At 36.4% G+C, this 20191-nt stretch overlaps 1 protein-coding gene across 7 annotated transcripts in view; it reads left to right on the top strand.

Moving 5' to 3' along the window:
• Positions 1 to 6436: 6436 nt before the first annotated feature.
• Positions 6437 to 20191, top strand: part of ABCC9 (ATP binding cassette subfamily C member 9) — a 142512-nt gene continuing 128757 nt past the window's right edge. For 5 of the 7 annotated variants that reach the window (XM_059935422.1, XM_059935425.1, XM_059935418.1 and 2 more), the window contains exons 1-6: positions 6437 to 6769; positions 7120 to 7234; positions 9705 to 9765; positions 11110 to 11271; positions 13820 to 13961; positions 18802 to 18923. In XM_059935422.1, the coding sequence (XP_059791405.1) occupies positions 11130 to 11271; positions 13820 to 13961; positions 18802 to 18923 (406 nt within the window). In that variant the 5' untranslated portion in view covers positions 6437 to 6769; positions 7120 to 7234; positions 9705 to 9765; positions 11110 to 11129. Of the gene's footprint in view, positions 6774 to 7119; positions 7235 to 9704; positions 9766 to 11109; positions 11272 to 13819; positions 13962 to 18801; positions 18924 to 20191 lie in introns of all 7 variants that reach the window. The other 2 variants (XM_059935420.1, XM_059935421.1) reach the window with 2 other exon arrangements.

Genomic DNA, 20191 nt, shown 5'->3' with positions numbered 1-20191 from the left:
CTCTTAGTCCTCCCCAGGACTACTGTAAAAGCTTCCTGTTTTGCATCCCTGTCTCCATTCTCATCCTCACCAATCTAACTTCCACATTGCATTCAGAGAGATCTTTTAAAATCAGGGACCACAGCATCTCATGCTTGCTTAGAAAACCTGGGAAGAAGCTCCACATTGCTTAGTTTGAAATATAGCCCATCATAAGCCAGTCTCTAGCAATCTTTTCAGCTCCAGCTCACTGTATTTTTATTTATGCTACTTTAAGGTACTTACAGTTCAAGCATGCAAGGTCTTAGGAGATTCTGAGCATCTGCACATGCTGTTCTTATTGCTTGGGAGATTTTAAGCCTTCTTTTTTCCCAAATTAGGCTGGCAATGGAAAGGTTCTATACCTTGGTTGTAGTGCTAGTCACATCGCAGTATATATTAGTCAAAACTCATAGAACTGTAAACCTAAAAGATTAGATTTGACCATATGTAAATTTTACCTAAATAAACGCTACTTAAAGGAATCTGGAGAGTCCCTAAATATTTGGCAATTAAAACGTTTCTAAATAATCAATGAGTCAAAGAAGAAATTTCAAAAAAATTTTAAAAATATAAAGTCAATAGCACCAAAATTATTTTTAAGCTAAATAAATAAATAAATAAATAGATATCTCTAACTAAACTGATCAATAAAAAACGAGAAAATGAAAACTACCAATACCAGGAATAAAAAGGGATATCAACAAAAATCCTACAGACATCAAAGGGATACTAAGGAAATATTATGAATGACAGTGTGCGAAGACATTCAGAAATTAGATTAAATGTACAAATTCCTTAAAAAGCACAGAGTATATAAACTGATACAAAAAGAAGCAGAAGATCTGAATACTACCATATCTAGTAAAGAAATTAAGTTCTTAAATAAAAGCTATTGTACAAGGAAAACTCCAGGCCCACATGACTTCAATTTTAAATTCTATAAAAAACTTGAGGAAAAAATAATCTTACAAAATTCTTTCAGAAAACAAAGGCGGAAGGAGCGTTTTCAAATTCATTTTATGAGGCCAGCAAAATCCTGATGTCAAAACTGAATAAAAACATTACCAAAACAAACAAATAACAAAAACTCCCCCCAAACCCAAAACCAAAAGTCAAAACACAAAGAAAGAAAAAGAAAGCTATAGACTAATGTCCCTCATTAAGATAGAGGTAAAATTTCTAAATAAGGTATTAGTAAATTGAATCTAGGAATATATAAAAATAAGATAATATCATCACCAAGGGAAATTTATCCCTGGAAGGTAAGGTTGGTTTAATACTAAAAAAAAAAAAATCAAACAATTAATTTTGGCTTATTCATGGAATAAATGAGAAAAGCATATGATCGGCATAATAGATCCAGAAAAAAATTGACAGAATTCAACATCCATTTATGATAAACTCTTTCAGCAAACTATGAAGAGCAGTAAATATCCCCAGCCTGATGAAAGAGATCTATAGATAACCTGAAGATAACATCTTAATAGTGAAAGACTGAATCCTTTTACCACTCATATTAAGAACAAGCCAATGATATCAACTTTCATTATTTCTATTCAACATCATATAGGAGGTGCTAGCTAGGGCAATAGGCAAGAAAAAGGAAACAGGATACAGATAGGGAAGAAAGAAGTAAAACTTTACTTATAGATGACATAATCATGAATGTAGAAAATCTTAAATGATCTGTAAAAATACTAGAACTCATAAATGGATTTAGCAATATTGCAGGATACAAAGTCATTTCTATATTCTAGTAATGAGCACTGGAAAATGATATTTTAAAATACTATTTATAGTAGCATCAAAATCATAAATAGTTTGGGATAGATTCCGTGAATTGTGTGTAAAACCACAGTCAGGAAACTGTCCACACCCCATATGAGGTTTAAAATTAAAAAAAAAAACAAAAACAATAAAAAAGCACCAACAATACTAAATATTGCCAAGACTGAGGAGCAACTGGAACTCTCATGCTTTTCTGGAAGGAATGTTTTAATCACTTTGGAGAACATTTTGGCAATTTCTGTAAAGTTAAATGTACAATTACTATATGAACCTGCAAATCCAGTGCTTGGTATTTTCCTGAAAGAGATGAAAACATATTTACAGAATTTCATTGAAGCTTTATTCATCATTGTCAAAAACTGGAAATAACCCAAATGTATATCTATAGGTGAATGGATAAAAAAATTGTGGTATATTCATACAATGGAGTTCTCAGAAATAAAAAGGAATAAATTACTGATGCATGCAATAGCATGTATGAATCTCAGAAATATTATGCTTAACCAAAGAAGCCAGACACAAAAGAATTATACTGTATGACTACATTTATATGACATTTCTAAATAGGCAAAACTAATCTCTTGTGATAGACCTTAGATTAGAGGTTACTCTAGGTGGGTGATGGTGAGACTGACTAGTCAGAGGCACAAGAGAACTTTCCAGAGAAATGAAAATATTCTATATCTTTTTGGGATCATGGTTATGCCAAAGCATTTCAGATTTTACATGTATAATGGATGGTTTTTATTTTATGAAAATTATATTTAACAAAGTTGATTTTAAAATATATTGTATATATTTCTAATGAAAACAAAAATGTTTTGTCTTCTTTTATTGTTAACACTGTTCTGGAATTAAGAATCGATAAAATTAGAGACAAAATACCATTAAGCTCTAAGTATTTGAGAGAGGGAAACAAGTTGGCTTAGTCAGTTTGGGCTGCTGTAACAAATTACCATGGATTGGGAGGCTTAAACAACAAACACTTATTTCTTACCGTTGTGGAGGCTAAGAAGTCCAACATCAAGGCACCGGCAGATTTGGTTCTTGGTGAGGGCTCGCTCTCTGGTTTGCAGCTATCTGCCTTTTTGATGTGTCCTCACATGGTGGAGAGCAGAGGAAGCAAGCTCTATCTCTTTCTCTTCTTATAAGGACATGAGTACCATCATGGAGCTCCACCTTCATGACATCATCTAAATCAAATTACCTCCCAAAGGCCCCACTTCCTAATGCCATTGAGGGTTAGAGTTTCAACATGTAAGATGGGGGTGGGGGGACACAAACATGCAGTGCATAACACAAGTATACCACTATCTGTAGATAAAAATCATATTTTCTGGAAAGTCAAGGTGATATGGCAAAACAATACTGGGATTATTGAGAAAGCTTAATAAAGTGGCTGGATACAAGATAAATATATAATCAGCTTGAAAACATAAAAAATAGTGTATTCTTAGTAACAGTACAAAATATGAAAACAAATATGTAGAATTTGTGTGACCAGTCATTACAAGAAATGTACAGAACTATATAAATTTAATATCAAGATAAAAAGAAGAGTTAAGTGGAAAAGACAGAACACTAAAAACATGACATTTCTTTATAAATTAATTCCTAGATTTAACGAACTCCAATAAAATCTCCAAAAGAGAGTAGCTAAGAAAATTTTGAAAAGAGTAAACAGAGGACTGGCACTACCACAGTTAAAATATACTTTAAAGCTATAATAATCATATCCACCTGATCATAGTAATAGAAAAAACTGAAAAACAGGTTAATTGAACAGAACAAGTAGCTCAGAAACAGATCTTATCATAAAATAATTATATATATATGACAAAGGTGGCATAACATAACAGGGCAAAGGAAAAAGATTATTCAGTAAATGGTGTTGGTGTAACAAATAAAATATGAATTTAGGTTCTTCTCCCATGGCATATGCCAAAAAATATTCTGGAATCAAATTTTAAAAAACCTTGAAAAAATATAAATGAAGGTCAATATTTATTAACTAAATCACTGGAATACAATGCAGTGGTAAAAAGCACCAAATTTGCCAAAGTAAACTTTCCTTTAGGAAGAAGCACCAGGAAGGCAAAGACCCTGCAGGTTGGACTCATCACGGACGTCCGTGTGCACATGATCTAGCACATGGTGTGTGCTCTAATAAATCTGTATAGAGTGTATAAAAAGAATTATTTTTATTTTTTTTAAAGGTAGAACCACCATCATTTTTAAATGACAAATTGGAAAAATATTTGTCCTATATATGAAACAGGATTAATATCCCTCTCTTATTATAAGTTCATGCAAATGATAGGAACTTCGTTAAAGCCCATTAGATGAACAAGTATGTGAACAAGCTGATCCTAATAGAGGGAATACAAAAGTTTATGAACATTTGAAAAACGTTGGATGTTAATAACATGTTATGTGTGAAATTACAAGATTTTTAAAAACGTTAAGAGATTCATTGCTGGTTTGGGTGCAAGTGTAATAAGTCATCTCGTAGAGTTTGGAGAAAGTTTACACAAACTAAAGGTAGTTATGCATTCTGTATCTACAGCCTTAAAAATATTTACTACTTTTGATCCTGTAATTACTTTTCTGAGAATGTATCTTAAAGAAACTATCTGCTACAAAAAAAAACAAAAAACTTTTATTAATAAGTTCATCATAGGATTAACCATGGTAGTGAAAATCTGGCAAATTTCTGACCAACAATAAGAAAATGGATTTAAAATTATGGTATAGCCACAAAATGAAACATGATGCAGCCATTTAAAAGTATTTCTACAAAGATTTTAAAATGCCATCAGAAAATAATTGTTTTAAAAGATACTGTGAGGAGACAAATTATTTTGCAGCTGCCAACAACATAAAATATGCATAGAAAAAATAATCACAATAGCATGTTTTAGCTTTTATTGAAGGGGCAGGCACTCTCTCAGAGCTTTAAAGGGATTACCTCATTTATCATCACATAAAGCCTATGAAGCATGCATTTTTTTATTCGTCCCATTGAATATGTGAAGAAATTGACAGACAGAGGGATTAAGCAATTTGTCCCAAGTCTCTGAGCTAACTAGTAGGGTAGCGGGATTTGATAGCAGGCTGGCTCCTGGATCCATGCTTTTTAACACTACACTTGTTTTGTTTTTGTTAAAATATAACTAAATGTTTTCAGTAGTTTTATAAGTTTGAGGGCTTATTGGTCACCCTTATACTTTTCCATACTTTCCAAAGTTTGACTTAAAAATATTTTTTTAAAGCATGACTTTTAATCGTAACAAATGACCTTGTTATATATATATATATCTCTGTTAGATATATATATATCTAACAAATATAAATATATCTCTTTGTTAGATATATATATATCTAACAAATATAAATATATATATATTTGTTAGATATATATAGCTTATATATATATATATATATATATATAGATATGAAATCTCAAAGTCAACTTGATTTTGTGTGGTCACACTCAGAGTCTGTATCTGGGGATTATCTGCACCCCTTATTTCCTGTTCTCTCTTCCTAGACGCGCTGGGAGCCTCTGGTCTCCCTTCTGGCTTGTTCACGGGGTCCCCACGGTTCAGGCCACAGTCCCGGGATCCCCATCCTGGAAGCGCGCTTTCTCCCTGCGCCTGCGTCGCGGCAAACAGCTCCAGGGTGCAGTAGCCACGTTTTCAAAGTACGCGGGCCCAGAGTCTCCTGGAGCCTCCCGGTGTCGCCCCACGAGGCCCCGCAGACCCCTAGCGGCCGCGACTCCCGGCTTCAGTCGCTGGCCGAGGAGGCCGGGCCTCACCCGGGAAAGCAGCGTCCTTCCGAGAGGGAGGCGCCCGCGGGGAAAGCCCGGGGCTGGCAGGGCGAGGGGCGGCTCTGACCCAGAGTCGGAGCGGCCGCCGGGGTTTGGGGTTTGGGGTTTGGGGTTGGGGTCAGGGGAGCAGCTCCGGCTGCCCGCGGGCCTGGAGTGGTGCTCCTCGGGGGTCGCGCACAGAGCCTCGGAGGCACCAGCCTTCTGGGCTGACCATCCTTTCTCAGATCAGGACAGTTGACGAAAACAATGGTCATTTCACGTTGACTGGCCCCTGCTAAAAACGAGTGTTAATTACAGAGGGTTGCCCGGGACAAAATTTACGGCTTGCGTCCGGGTTGGGGAGTTCCTGTGGGGTGAGTGTATTTTAAACACTTTATCTCCTTGAGACTTTATGATTTCTCTGGTCGGGACCAAGCGTGAGGGGAACTGATTGTAAACCCATGGGAAGCCAAAGCCCCACTTTCGGGGGGCAAGGGTTAAAGGTCGCCCTTCGGGAGCGCGGCGACTGGTCCAGAGGAGTCACCAGGTTTCCCGGGGCACTGGGGCGATTATTCGGCTTGAGCTTGCGTTGCTCAAGCGAGACATTCCCACGCAAGGATACAGCCTGGCAGCCGTTTCCTCCGTGTGGAATGAGCCCTTCCTTTCCCCGGTCCGCTCAGGGGGAAAATGGTGAAACCCCCAAATCCGCTTCTTTATGTGGTTAATACAAGGGCGCATACAGAGCCTGCGGTAAAAAAAAATTACAAGTGCAAGTGACCTTGCGTGTTTTAACGTTGGGAAACTCGACTCTGGGGATAAAGGAATCGTAGATTGTGAAGTTTCGGCGTCTAATGAATTGGGGAGACGCACATTACTTGTAAAATCCTTGTCTCGCGCGCCCCAAGTTTGCCGCTCCACGGCGGAAAGCTGGGCCGAGCGGGGGTGGGGAGGGTCTCCAGTCCCAGGCGCGGCGTTCGCTCGGGGCTTCTTCTCAGTTTCCTGCCTCGGAGTCGCCGCGTCCGCCTCAGCCCAGAGCAGTTTGTGCAATTGAGAAACTCGATAGGAGGCAGCAGCTGATCTCCCACCACCCTAAAAATAATCCGCTCGGCGCCCGGCGTGCTTCGGCCAGGGGAGGAAAACGCTGCCTTCGGAGTAAGTGAGTCCGTGTCTTCTACATACATAGCGTTTCAGAATTTTACAGAAAACTCTCAGCTGTCGATTTTGATCTAATCTTTCGGCAACCAGAAGGCTCCCGCGCACTCTCGCGGCGCTTCGCCGTCGCCGTCGCTATTTCTAGGATGAAGGGACCGGGCCCCAGCCGGGGAAGAGAGGGCGTGGAGATCAGGTTTCCAGCTTTACTTAGAAAACTCTGGTCGGCTCCTGCTTAAACCAACTGGATGTAGTGAAAGGAGTTATTACATTTTTTTTTTTTCCCTCTCAGACATTTCCGTCTTGTTCACGAGGTAACTTTCCATCTGCTTGTGTTCCTCTTTGATTTATAGGAGTTCTGCGTCCTGCTTTGAATTTTACACTTAAGACAGTGTAGGAAGCCGGTGTTTCGAAGGTAGTGCAAGTGCACCAGTAGGGGTTTGAAGCAGCGTCAAGCGATTGCCCAAGGTATTTATTTGTTGCTTTATTTGTCCAGTGTGGGATTAAAAAAAAAAAAAAAAGGAATCGCTGGAGTGTCTGTGTAAGGAATCTTATCTGCTGAGTTGTTCCAACGTTGCCTTTGGTATGCAGTAGAACTTCGATGGGTGCTTCAGATCAGGCACTAAATCAGAAGTCGGGACTTTTTTGCTTGTGATTTCCTACTTGGATCTGTCATTCATACATAGATAGACAGATGTCTTTTACTTCGTATTTTATGAACCATGGACTGAATAACTTCAAATAGCTTAATTACATTTGTTTTCCTAAGTGATCTGATCCTGTACATACCCTAGATGATGATAAAGGCTTGAGTAAGTTCTTTAAAATGTTGTGTTTGTATCTCACAACATAAATTAGTTAATCTCTGAATAACTGAAGAATGAGTTATATTGTGTGTGAGAATGCAAGCTTTTTATATTGCATTTAGCATGTTTTCTTCAGGTGTTTCCAGCATGTTAAATTCTCTGGGATTGCTGTTCCATCTGTCTGCTGGGTGACCAGAAAAGAACACTAGTTTTCACTTATTTACTTTATATTCATCAACTGAATTCAAATGTTATAAGTCCTGAGGGTGTGGAACTTCACCCAATACATTTCAAGGCATAAGAATACTGAGGGTAGTATTCTTGCCATGAAATCATAAGTTTGGTCATCAAGGAGTATTTTTGTTTTACGTTTTCTACTCTACAGACCATCCCTAGAATCGAAGTTTCACTTTTGGTGTCTGTCTTTAAAGTTCATTGGCAAATTCTCCAACCCTATCAGCTATCATAAACAGTTGAACATCTTTCTATGGGTTTATGCTTGTGGGGAGAAAAATGTCATAACTTCCTATCAGGCCTCCTTCCCTCTCCCTCCCCCTGGATGCTGGAGCCTCTGTCAGTGTTGGCTGAACTAGACAGCTCCAGAAGGGGTGGGGCTGTAGGTGTCATGTGACAGCATTTATCCAGCAAGAGCAGCAATTTATACCCTTTCCAAAGCATTCCCAACTTAACCTGGGTTCTGGGAGGGAAACCCTGAATGACAATTGGAGATTTAAGAATTAGTTGAAAAATCCTGATTGAATAAAACGCCTCAGGTGAACACAAACAATGTCAACAGACCTGCAATAAGTTTACTTTTTCCCTCTTTTTGTCCGTGTTGGGTTGTAGTAAGGGCTGGTTATTAGAATGTGCCGCATACAGCCTGGGTGTTGGGGAGGAGAAGGGTAAGGGGAAAAGGATAGAGGAAGAGGCAGAAGAAAAAGCAAAAGGAGGGATGCAGAGAGAGACAGTGAACAGGCTGGGAGCCAAGGGGAAATGTGAGGTTAAGATTAAGGTAGAAAAACATCATTCTAAAGTTTTTACTTCACCAGTATGAAGTATGCACTTTAGTGCCATTATATCATTGTATATTTCCCTGTCTTTTGGATCATAACCTTTACATTATACCAAGAATGTTTGGGATTAATCTAGTCTGATTTATATAGCCTAAGACCACAGGGACTGTTTCTGTTTTGTGCAGTGCTGAACTCCTAGTGCCCAGTGCATGGTCAGTATCAAGAAGTGTTTTTACACTTAATCGATTAATGGCCTAAAGTCCCAGACATCAAGTGCATGGCTAAAAATATTCTTTGACTTTTTCAGGTTGTTGTACTTTTCTGATATTTTCTTTCCACAGTTACGTATCCAAAGGTTACTTAATTGGTAGGTTTCAGGATTGATTAAATACCTGGCAGGCAGTGCTTATCGTTAATGAAGTATATATATGTTTTGCAAATTCAGATTATATTTTAGCATCTGGCTCAGTGATCATGATGAAATATCAAGGTTTATAAATGTAGCCAATTGGAATACTATAACTTTTGATAAGATTATAAAACTAGCTAAAGTAAAAATTATTTTCCGGTTTGTTCTAGGAAACAGTTTATACATGTCTTTCAATTAAGAGTGAACTTAAAGTTTCCTTGTATCACTTCTATTAAGTAAAGGATGTAGTCTTAAAAATTCCATTACAAGCTATGATTTTTCAGTTTCTGTTTTCTTCATTTTTACCAGAAATACATCTAACATACAATTATAAACTCAGAACTTCCATTTTACTGCTAGTTTAAAAATCTCAAGTCCTTTTAAAAATTCCCTTATCTAGCTTAGAACCTTAACAGTTGGTAAGGATTTGGCAAGTATATAACCTCATCTTGAGTTTTAAAAAAATGTAACATTTTTTTTTTAAAAAGATGAAAAAAGGTCTTGACTAGAGAACATAAGAAAAAAAAGTGTTACCAGAAATAATATGAGAGGAATTCCATATGACCACTTACAGACTGTTAATACACAGACTTTCTAACTAGTTGTTCTATTCATATGTTTTATAAAATTTTTGTTTAAAATTTGATTTCTCCAATAGTTTGCCTACTGTTGCCAGTCTTTTCTGTATAACAAATTTTGTTCTTTTCTAGGAAAAAATATGATTCGTGACCATTGGTAAATCAATTATCAATGAAAGGGAAGAGAGAAAAGGTACTATTTTAGTTATCTAAACCTTTGCCAAGCTTGAATAACCTAACTCAGAATCCAAGGTGACATAAGTATGGAAAAGAAACAAAGTCCAGTGAGGTTGAAAGCTTAAACTGCTGCTTATTTTAATATGAATAGATAAGAGATTGCTTTAAAAAAACAGGTTGGAAGCTATGTGATGGAGTGGGATGAAGATAGTTTATAGTCAGACACGTGTATGTGGATTCTGGCTACTCTGCTGGTTGGCAAGTTATTGAACCTCTCTGAACATCAATAGCATCTTCTGTAAAATATGAAGAGCGCCACAAACATTGCTTCATTGTTCTGAGGGCTTAAATAATGTATGCAAAGTTCCCAGAATTTAGTAGGTGCTAAATAAATAGTAGACATTATAAAAGAAGTTTTCCGAATGCTAAAACTCTTGCTGGCATTTCACATTTGATGAAATAGACCCTGGCTCTTAGACCATGTTTCAGCACAGCAGTAAGAATTCACTGAAAATGTTGTAAGTCAGAGCTTGTCACTCCTCTGACCTCCACCCTCTCAGGGGCTCCATTTCATTCAGAGTAGAAGCCAGAGTCCCAACAATGGCTAAGAAAACCGTGTGTAATCTTGACCTCTGTTTCTTCTCTAAGCTTGTCCACTTCTCCTCTAATGCAATAGAGCTTTCCAATAAAAAGGCATCCTTTGTTTCAAAACTTGAGTAGGGTGCATTTCATGTAAGAATAGGCTGTGACCCTGGGACCTCAGTAGTTTCATTAACTTGTCACTTGAATTATATTTAATTAGTCTTAAACACTTGATTTTTCTATTGTTCAGAAAAAGGCTGTATGCTGGCTGCCTCCGCGTTGGTCTCGTTGTATTACTATTTCCTGCAATGAATGAAATGTTGCAGTAAATTGTGTCCAGCTGAAGTTGTTTGTGAAAGCATTTTCAATGAATGACCATGGGAAAGGATTTGATATTACACCATTTTTACTCTTCAGTCAGTTTCATTTTCCCCCCTCCTTTTTCTTGATAAACAACCATTTTTGGTTTTTGATTATTTATTTAGACAAACACTCCTTTGAGCTACCACTATTGGTAGATATCAATTATTATGTATTTTCCAAATTAAAATGGAATATTTTAATCTGGAAAAAATACCTATTGAAAAGTGGACCTTATGGAAGGTATAAGGCCTTTAAAGATAAGTAAATCTTGAATAACTTTGGCATAGAGTTTTCTACTTCCTCAACTGCAAAGGTAAAGGGGGTTAATTTTGTGATATAACACCTCTTTAAGGCTATAATTTAATGAAGGAGAATTTCATAATAAGAGGCTTTTCCTCCTCTCTCTCCCTTTTAGAGTAAACTATATAAGAAGAAATGAGCCTTTCATTCTGTGGTAACAATATTTCTTCATATAATATCTATGATGGTGTGTTGCAAAATCCCTGTTTTGTGGATGCCCTCAACCTGGTCCCTCACGTCTTCCTGTTGTTTATCACTTTTCCAATATTGTTTATTGGTAAGTACCCTACTGTCCTACAGTTCATCACCTAGTGTTTATAAGAAGAGTCTTGTTAATGGCTGAGATTTGGTATAATGTTGATGTAATTTCTCCAGCATGGGAACTAGCATGTAAGTCTGTGGGAAAAGAACAAGCAAGTATTTTGTTTTCCAATTACTTATGTTTTTGGCGTCTGATATTCTATAGATAAAGTAGAAGTCACATGCCTTCTTAGAAATGGACTTCAAGTAGCAGCAGTTTTTTAAAAAGAGGGAAAGAGAATTATATGAGATAGATCAAAAGTATTCGGTGAGTGCTTGCTTTGTGCTAGGTGAAGAGAATGAAAAATGGGTAAAACACAGTACTTGCCTGGAATATTCACAGGAATTTTCCAGTGAAACAAGTGTGTCAGAAAGTGAAGAGAAATGCCAACACCACCTTGTAAGCGCATTTACAGATACAGGAACAAATTATCCTGGGCGTTTGCCTGCCAGAGCAACTAACTCGCTTTGGGGCTGGTGGGGACAATGCATAGCGTGACATGTTTGGGGACTTGAAAGATACAGAGCGTGCAAGTAAAAACTAGGGTGTGTTTCAGGTAGAAAGAGTACATGTGCAAACTATTTAGGAAGAAGGTAAAAATATAGTTTTCCCTATTATTTTGCAGTTTACATATATATATATCCACACAAAATACAGTTATTTAGGGCACTTATGTATAATTTGTATAACTTTTCCAAAACAACCAAAATAGACCTTTTAGCATTTTAAAATTATAAAATATTTTTCATATATAAAAATGACAGAGGCTAATGTAATAAACATTTATTGACTTTACCACACTCACTTTAAGGAATCTAAAAGTATGAATGCCATTTCCTGATCCTCTTACTCTTCCTGCATCCTATGTTACTGTCCTTTCAAAAGAGGTAACCACTATTTTGAATTTGGTGCTTAATATTCCCATGCATGATTTTGCTCATAAAAATAAATGAAAAAACAATCAGACTGTTTTCTTAAGCAAGCAAGCATAATTTAAGGATCTGCTTTAAAGAAATGTTTAAAAATAATTTGTAAGTTTTTATTTCTTCATTGACCAAGTCTTAATTGAGAGATTACTATGTACTTAGCATTCTAACAGTGACCAAAGGAATTCTGTTATATGACATGTATTATGCAGAGGCCAGCATAACTCTTGGTACATAGTTATTCATGTCAAACAAATGCATAGACATTAAATATATTGGGACCAGGACTTCTTGTTGTATGTGTGGTGGCATTTGCAGGACATTAAGAATGCCCTTTGGCCAAAAGTAGAACATTGTTTTTTATTGCAATTGTACAGTTAATAATTCCTTTTTGACATCCAGTTAACTTATTGAGAGCAATTATTATTACAGTCCTGTTTGCATCTCTAGCAGGGAACACAGAGGCTGGCAAAAGGGTATTTGAATCAAGTGGAATTGGAATTAACATTGTCAAAGGGAAGTGGTGGAGAAAAATGCAGCCTACTGATCCATAACATTGGCTACTTGAGTTAGTGAGAGATCATAAATAAATCTCAAAGAAGTGTCAGGTATAAGGAAAATGGCAATGTTGCGAAAAAAGACAGAGCTTGCCTGCAGGAGTTTACAGCATAAATTCTAGTAGAATATGCGAAATGTAACTAATTTTCAAATAATGAACAACTAAGATATGAATCAGTATTCTTTTCAAAGAATGCTTCAGGGGTCCCTTTTGTCCAGAAATACAGAAATTTCTTCCTTCAGTACTTTTAGCACACACCCCCATTCATTCTTGAAGTATGTGGGGTTTCTCTATAGTCAAAAAATTGAGAAAATAACAGTGACAAAAGAGACAAGAGCGGGGTCCTTTCTTAGCACCTCATATATGAGTTGACATTACTCTGTGTTTTTGAGGGGAAACCATCGAAATTTTACTAAAACGTAATCTGGTAACTAATTCTTTTCTTCAGTGAGGAGCTAAGGGTGAACCTATAATGTTCTTGAGCCTCCTTAAAAGCTTGTCAATCAACAACGCTTTAGCTTTCTTTGAGAAAATACCACTAGCACTGCTGAATAGTGCTGGCCGAGTCATAGGTTATCATTTTTCTTGCATGATATGCATATGATTAAGAGTTGACTCAACCAATGGGTCCTATATTTCATCCCCAAGTATGGGGTTTTTTTTCGGTCAATCCTCCCACAAACCTCATCTTTTGAAAGATTTGAAACTCCAAATTGCTTTTGTTAATATCATCATTGATTTATTTTTCTTTTGAGTGAATCAGAGACCTGTCAGTAAGAGCCTAATGAGCATGAAATAACCAGAGTTTGTGTTATTCCTGAGCAAGGCAACAAATGTTAACGTGTTAACCTAGGCAGTCTTGGAAAAATTAATTGAAGTTGTTCTTTTTTTTTTTAACATAATGAAAATAGCCCAGGATTTCTATTGCTATCCTAGAAAGGAATAAGGTTTCAGGATCCCCCTGCCACCCAGCATATCACAATGTAAATTATTTCCATGATTCTAATTGATCCTTTGTTTATCTCTTTACCTTTTTCAGGGTGGGGGAGTCAAAGCTCAAAAGTACAAATTCATCACAATACATGGCTTCATTTTCCTGGACACAACCTGAGATGGATTCTTACATTTGCCCTCCTATTTGTGCACGTGTGTGAAATAGCAGAAGGCATCGTTTCAGATTCGTAAGTGACTCCACTTAGTTAATGGGATTACGTAATCCTAGTGGGTACGTTGCTATGGATAGTAGTTGAGAGTGTAACGTACCAAGTCAGCCTTAACTGTTTGGTTATAACTTATTAGGCGCCACAGCTGTCACCCACTTTATACGATAAACATGCATGTTGTCTGTATTTTTGTGGTGCTGCATCCTTTCTCTGATAATACAAGTTCAGATCTCTGGGGCTTCTGTTCATTGCTGTGCTTTGTTTCTTCGCGCCTTTGTCTACAAAGCCCTGGCAGAAAGTTTTCTCTTTTTAAACACTTTGACGTTTACCTTATCTTTCAAAATAGATATAAATAGCAGGAAGGATTGTCTATTTTAACATATAGCGCCAATGGTTATATATTTATGTATAAATATATATACCCAGTTCTCAGATATTTCAATTTACTTTGTAAAATAGCAAAGATAGATGAGGCAGGCATTAAAGGAGTCTGAGAACCAGTGAGGATACGGCTACAAATTGAGGCAAAGCACCTAACTATTTCAAAATCAGAATTTGTCATGAAACCCCTATTTTTGAAGGAATTTTGTCATTCTTATAAAAGAAGAAGTTTGTATTAGGCAGTTAGAATGTAATGAATTCTATTGAACTTGAACATAATGTGGGAGAAATATTTTTATCACATAGTAACAGAAAATAAACTCAAGTAATAGGAAAATTTCGATTATGAAATTACACTAAATGGTATATCTTTCACTGAAGAATTGATATGAAAAGGTCTTTAAAGTCTAAAAAAGAAAGTTTCGAAAATCATTTTCCTCTTATCGAATAAGAACCTCTCCTGAGTTTTATGTTTTTCTGTCGCAGTTAACAAGGAATGAAACTTCAAGAGTTTTGTCCTGGAGCCATCTATTTTGTAATGTTTTATGACAGTTCTTTGCATATATGTGCACATCTTAGTTTCTGATTAAAAGGAAAATCAGAGACCCTAAGATATGTCGCCTCTCCAAGCATTTAGAAGCATATTGGCTGTTATCTTATTGAGAATTGCTTACAACTCTTTGGCATTTTTGTATTATATTGTATTAGCATATCCAATTCTAGTCTTCATTTTTTTATTCCCTTAACATATAGGCTAACTCTCCATGTTTTTATGTACTTGTATATAGTGGAAGTCCCATGTGTCCTAAAAGCTTGACATCGTGTGGGCAAGGATGAGTCCTCCTTTCCAACCTCATGGTTGATGTGTAGATTCAGTCAGAGACTTAGGACAGAGGCTGAGCTAATAATGAGGACATGTGCTAATGACGGAACCTTTTTTTTATAGCCGTAGTGATATAAGAGACCCATGCTACAAACAAGCAGAAATACACCTTTGATCTTGTGCTACCCTCTCCCATTCTTTTGCTGCAGACTCTTCTCCTTCCCCTTTTCATCCAGGACTCTCCAAAAGACATCTTCCAGTTACTTCTGAACCCAAAGATTTTGTTTGCTTTCTCTCATGCCTTGTCCTATTCTGGAAACTGCTTCTGCAAGTATCCCAGAGAACATTAATGATGGCTTCATGGACATCTTTTCCTCTTTAACATACTTATTATATTTGACACTGCTGATCATTCCTTCCTTCTTTCTTTTTTTTTTAACAAAATTTTAAGAACTGTTTTTTACCTAAAATATCACAAATGCCCATTATAATTAGTGAAACAATGCACAGACTTTCCTGATTGAATATTTGATTTTCTTTTTTAGTAATACAAATATTAAAGCTATTAATTTTTCTTTTGAAACATCTTGTTTTGCACCGGTTTTCCTAAGAAGTATTCTCTTTTTTATTTCTATCTAAGTAATTTGTGATTCTGGTGGAGATACTCTCCTAGGTCTAGGAATCATTTTCAGTTTGCTCTTTAATCTGATTTGATTGGTTTATTATTAGAGCATGTAATTTATTAAATGAATACCTTCTGGGACATTAACATCTTCATTATAGTCAAATATTTCATCATTTTATAAGTAATTAATGAGTATTAAGAAATAATATATATTCTTTATAGGAGACAAAATTTTATTGAGTTTACTCATTGGATTGCTACAGTCTTGTATGTTCATTATTTTTATATTATTTAATCCATCAAATTTGAAAAGTGTAAATTAAAATCTTCACTATTACTGTGTTTTCATTTAGGTTTCCATTTCTATCATTTTCTCTTTTTTTGAAATTGTTCTTTTGTTTTCTGTGCTATATAGTTTTTGGTTTTCTCTCTAAATTTCTGACTAAAGATTTTCTGCTATAATGGGGTATTTATGCTTCTACCAGAACACTTAAGTCTGCAAATCTTCCTCTAAAAATAATAGAGGTTAAAGGAAAGAATAGGGTTTTGGGACACTCAAAAACTATACTACATTGTAAGTAGAGCAGTTACAATGTGATAGAAATCTTAATAAAAATACTAGTATGGTTAAGAAACATATTAAATTCCTAATAAAGAAATAAAGTAAATATGACCCTTACTGTAGCTTCTGCTATCTTTATTAATCCTTTATTGTTGCCTCCCTTACTGTTTGTTATTCTTTTTCTAACTTCTTGAATTGACTACTTAATTTATTTATTATAATAATTTCTTATTGAAAATGTTTAAGATTATAATTTTCTTCTGGGTATGGTTTTGACCACATTTCATAGGCCTTGATGGGTAGTGTGCTCATTTTTTAATTTTCTAAATATTAAGTGGCCTTTTGATTCTTTCTTTGCTTCAATAATTAAAGAGTATTAGAAGCATTTCTTAATTTCCGTAACGATGAACTATTTATTTCCTACTTTTTCTCTTTGATTATTTGAACTGTTTCTGGGAGGAGGTGGGTGGTTTTTAAGCCAGCTCTTACGCTATCATAGTACTATCACATTTTCATTACCCTCTTTGTATTAATAACTCCAAATGTCCCTGATTATGTTCCAGATCTCCACATACACTTGCCTTTTAGGCATCTTCTTTTGCATGTTTATTAGACACCTTCACAATCCACACATTCCTCTCTCCAATGGGCTCTTCCTCTTAAAATCTTATCGCCATCCGCCCAAGCACCCTGGGAATTGTTCTCTACATCTCCATCACCGTCACACTCATACCCTAACGCTAAGTCCTGTTCATTTTGACAGTCCTTTCCAAGTGAACATATGACTTTAAACATACAATTAAAGCTATTCATAATTTGCTGTTCTACCAACATTAAATTACAGTTACTTTGGAGCATAAGTTAAATGGTTTAAAGTAAGCCTGTAACATACCTGCAAAACACCTTCCTAACTCATACATGCAAATTACTTCTCCAAGTAAAGGTCTCATCACTCTAACCTCTAAGTTACCCTGCTCCAGAAGTGACTACTCTAAGGCTTACTGTGGTCCAAAGAGGAGGAAGAAAAGGACTGTCAAAAGACTGTATTATCTCTTTCATGTTACTGCTGCCAAAGCTCAACTCAGGCTTTCATCATCTCTCACCTGGCCTCTCCCCATAGTTTACTAACTACTTTCCTTCTTCTGTGTCTCTCCCCTCACCTCAGACACACACAGTACCTACCAACTCCATCATCCACACTACTACCAGATTGATCTGTCTCTAAAACCCTAATCTTATTCTACCACTGTCCTGTTAAAGTATTTCTGTTTTCTGCAAGATTAGATTTTAGCTCCTTACCATGGCATACAATGCCTTTCATAATAAAACTGATCTCAAACTTACTATTTAAAGAACATTAAGCTACTTGGAATTTTGCACATTCTGTTCCCTGTTTTTTAAGTGCTCTTCCACCACTTTCCTGACTAGTGGCTTCCTTTTTATATTTCAGTTCTCATTGTCAACTATACCTTTTCTGAAACGACCTTCCCAAATCTTCCTCTTTCCTTCACTCTTGAACTATTTACTTCCTTCTCTATACCGTTTGTGTACCAATATATTTCAATAATTTGAGAAAATGTAAATGTTTAACTGTATGGCATTATTAATACAAATGGACTTGAGGGCTGTCTACCATGCACATCTGTCCTGGCATATTTCCAATCCACCTGAAGCTCTTTATTGCCCTCAGAATGAAGTCTCGTGTCCTTGCAGTCACACTGAATTGCTTGTAGTGGTACCCTTGGACGTATCTGGACCCTCTGCCTGGAGCAGTCTTCCTCTCCTTCCTCTGAGGAGCAATTCCTCTTCTTAAGGTTTCAGTTTAGAAGTCACTTCTTTCTCAAGGCTTTCTCTGTCTCAGGCATTAGCCTTGCATGCATTCCCAGTCCCTTCACCTGTGTTATAATTCCCTATTTCCTATTGTTCTTCTCAATAGACTCTAGACTTTGTGACCACAGACACTATATCTTGTCTTGTTCACTGTTGCATCCCACAATCTAATAGTGTCTGGACCAGCAAACACATATGTGTTGAATGAATTAATGAAAATGGAGAAGTCACTGAAGGCCATAAAGTTTGGGAAAACTATCAAAAGAATAAATGTACTTTAACCTACAGTAGAGTTCATATTCAGCTGATTGTTTTTCCTTGCTTCAGGTGTTAAATTATTTCAGCAGTTCTGCCCTTCAATATAGGAATTGTTATACATTTGCTTTTGTTGTAAGCATTGTAACATCTTGTTTAGCTGTAGTTACCCAACCCTCCATGTGAGGGTAAGTCTTTTCAGCAGAATTATGTCTCCCAATGTAATCTTCCTTGTATGTTCTTGTAGCATTCTGTATATAAAATACCTCATTTTGTATTTTAAAATTGCTAAGAGAACGTTTTAATGAAAAAGTTGGGAACAAAATGTGATGCTCTCTGGAACCATCAGCTGTAGACACTGATACTGTCCCGCTCTCTGTAGGCGGCGAGAGTCTCGGCATCTCCACCTCTTCATGCCGGCCGTGATGGGATTTGTTGCCACTACAACATCAATAGTATATTATCATAATATTGAAACATCAAATTTTCCTAAATTACTTTTAGGTAAGTATGATCCAAGTGTTGTAATTGTTATTTTTTCCCCAAAGAGCTATTTGTTTTTCTTTTTCCTCATAGTAAATGCTCTCAGCAAGGGTAGGGATTGGAAGGCATGAGAAAACCATAATAATTAATTCTCCTTTAGTCTCCCATTAAATGTGGAGATGAAGTAAGTTGAGTTATTATAGGCTGTGAAAACTCTATCCCCTCAGGACATCTGATGAGCAAGTCACCCCAGCTAGTTCTGCATGTTTCTGCCTCTGGTTTGGAGGCCTGAGGCATTTTCTGAAGATCCAAGTCTTTCATGGATGCCGTGGGCATGTCACACTCTTCCTAGAATTGCTGTTGAGGCATCGGGGGCCTCTCTGCAGAGGAGTGTGGTTCATTGCATGCTGAAAACTATACTCTCCTGAGAAGCAGCTGCCCCCAAACCATAGCCCCTCACATCTACATCCTGCCTAACATTACTTTTTATAAGCCTCTCTTGCCTTCTTGTCCTGTGGAAATCAGAGACTGTCTAAAGTTTTCCTAATTTTATTTTTTGCTTTATGCTGAAATAAAGAACTCATCCCAAATAGTTACATGTAATACTGTGATCCATCCTTGCATTCCTTGGTGTACACTTTCATATAGAAAGCTGAGGTGAAGATACAGAACATGGATTATGCATGGGCTGCAGGGGCCTGTGTGTCCTCTAAAGTGGTAGGCAGAGTTGTATGTTTTTGTGTGAATAAATGTTTACAGTTTTCTAAGGTTCATGGATTTCGTTTGATTGTTATTTGATGAAAATGACATTGACTACTGAATATAGCAGTTAGGAAAAGGAATGATTAAACCACACAAATATTATTTTATTTGTTTATCCAGAGGACATTAAAATTTGAAATGAATAAGTGATAAGTGCTGATTATTTAATTCTGTGTTGCGTCACATTATATGATTCAGCAAAGGTAATCAAATAAAAACAAGTAGTCAGAGTTCAATATTAATTTAAAAGGCTTGTCCAAGTCAGAATTATCTTAATAGAAAGCTGTTTGGTACAAAATTGTAGGCAGATATTATTACGGAAATCTTATGTAGGTGCCCAAAAAAGGCAACAGCAAAAATATATATAACATTGGGAATTCAATACTCTTGACATTAAGTTTCTGAAAAACTGATGTGGATATAAGAGTTATAAGGTGTAATTAGAAAGGAAATGTGCAATTTAATAATATTTTGAAGGAAATGCAGTCAGAATCCGGCTCTAAATTTTTATGTAGATACAAGACAGA

Source organism: Balaenoptera ricei, chromosome 10, assembly GCF_028023285.1.
Source record: "Balaenoptera ricei isolate mBalRic1 chromosome 10, mBalRic1.hap2, whole genome shotgun sequence".
In the NCBI taxonomy this organism is placed as follows: domain Eukaryota; kingdom Metazoa; phylum Chordata; class Mammalia; order Artiodactyla; family Balaenopteridae; genus Balaenoptera; species Balaenoptera ricei.
Note: the sequence above shows the minus strand (reverse complement) of the source record. Positions and strands in the feature narration are given on the sequence as shown.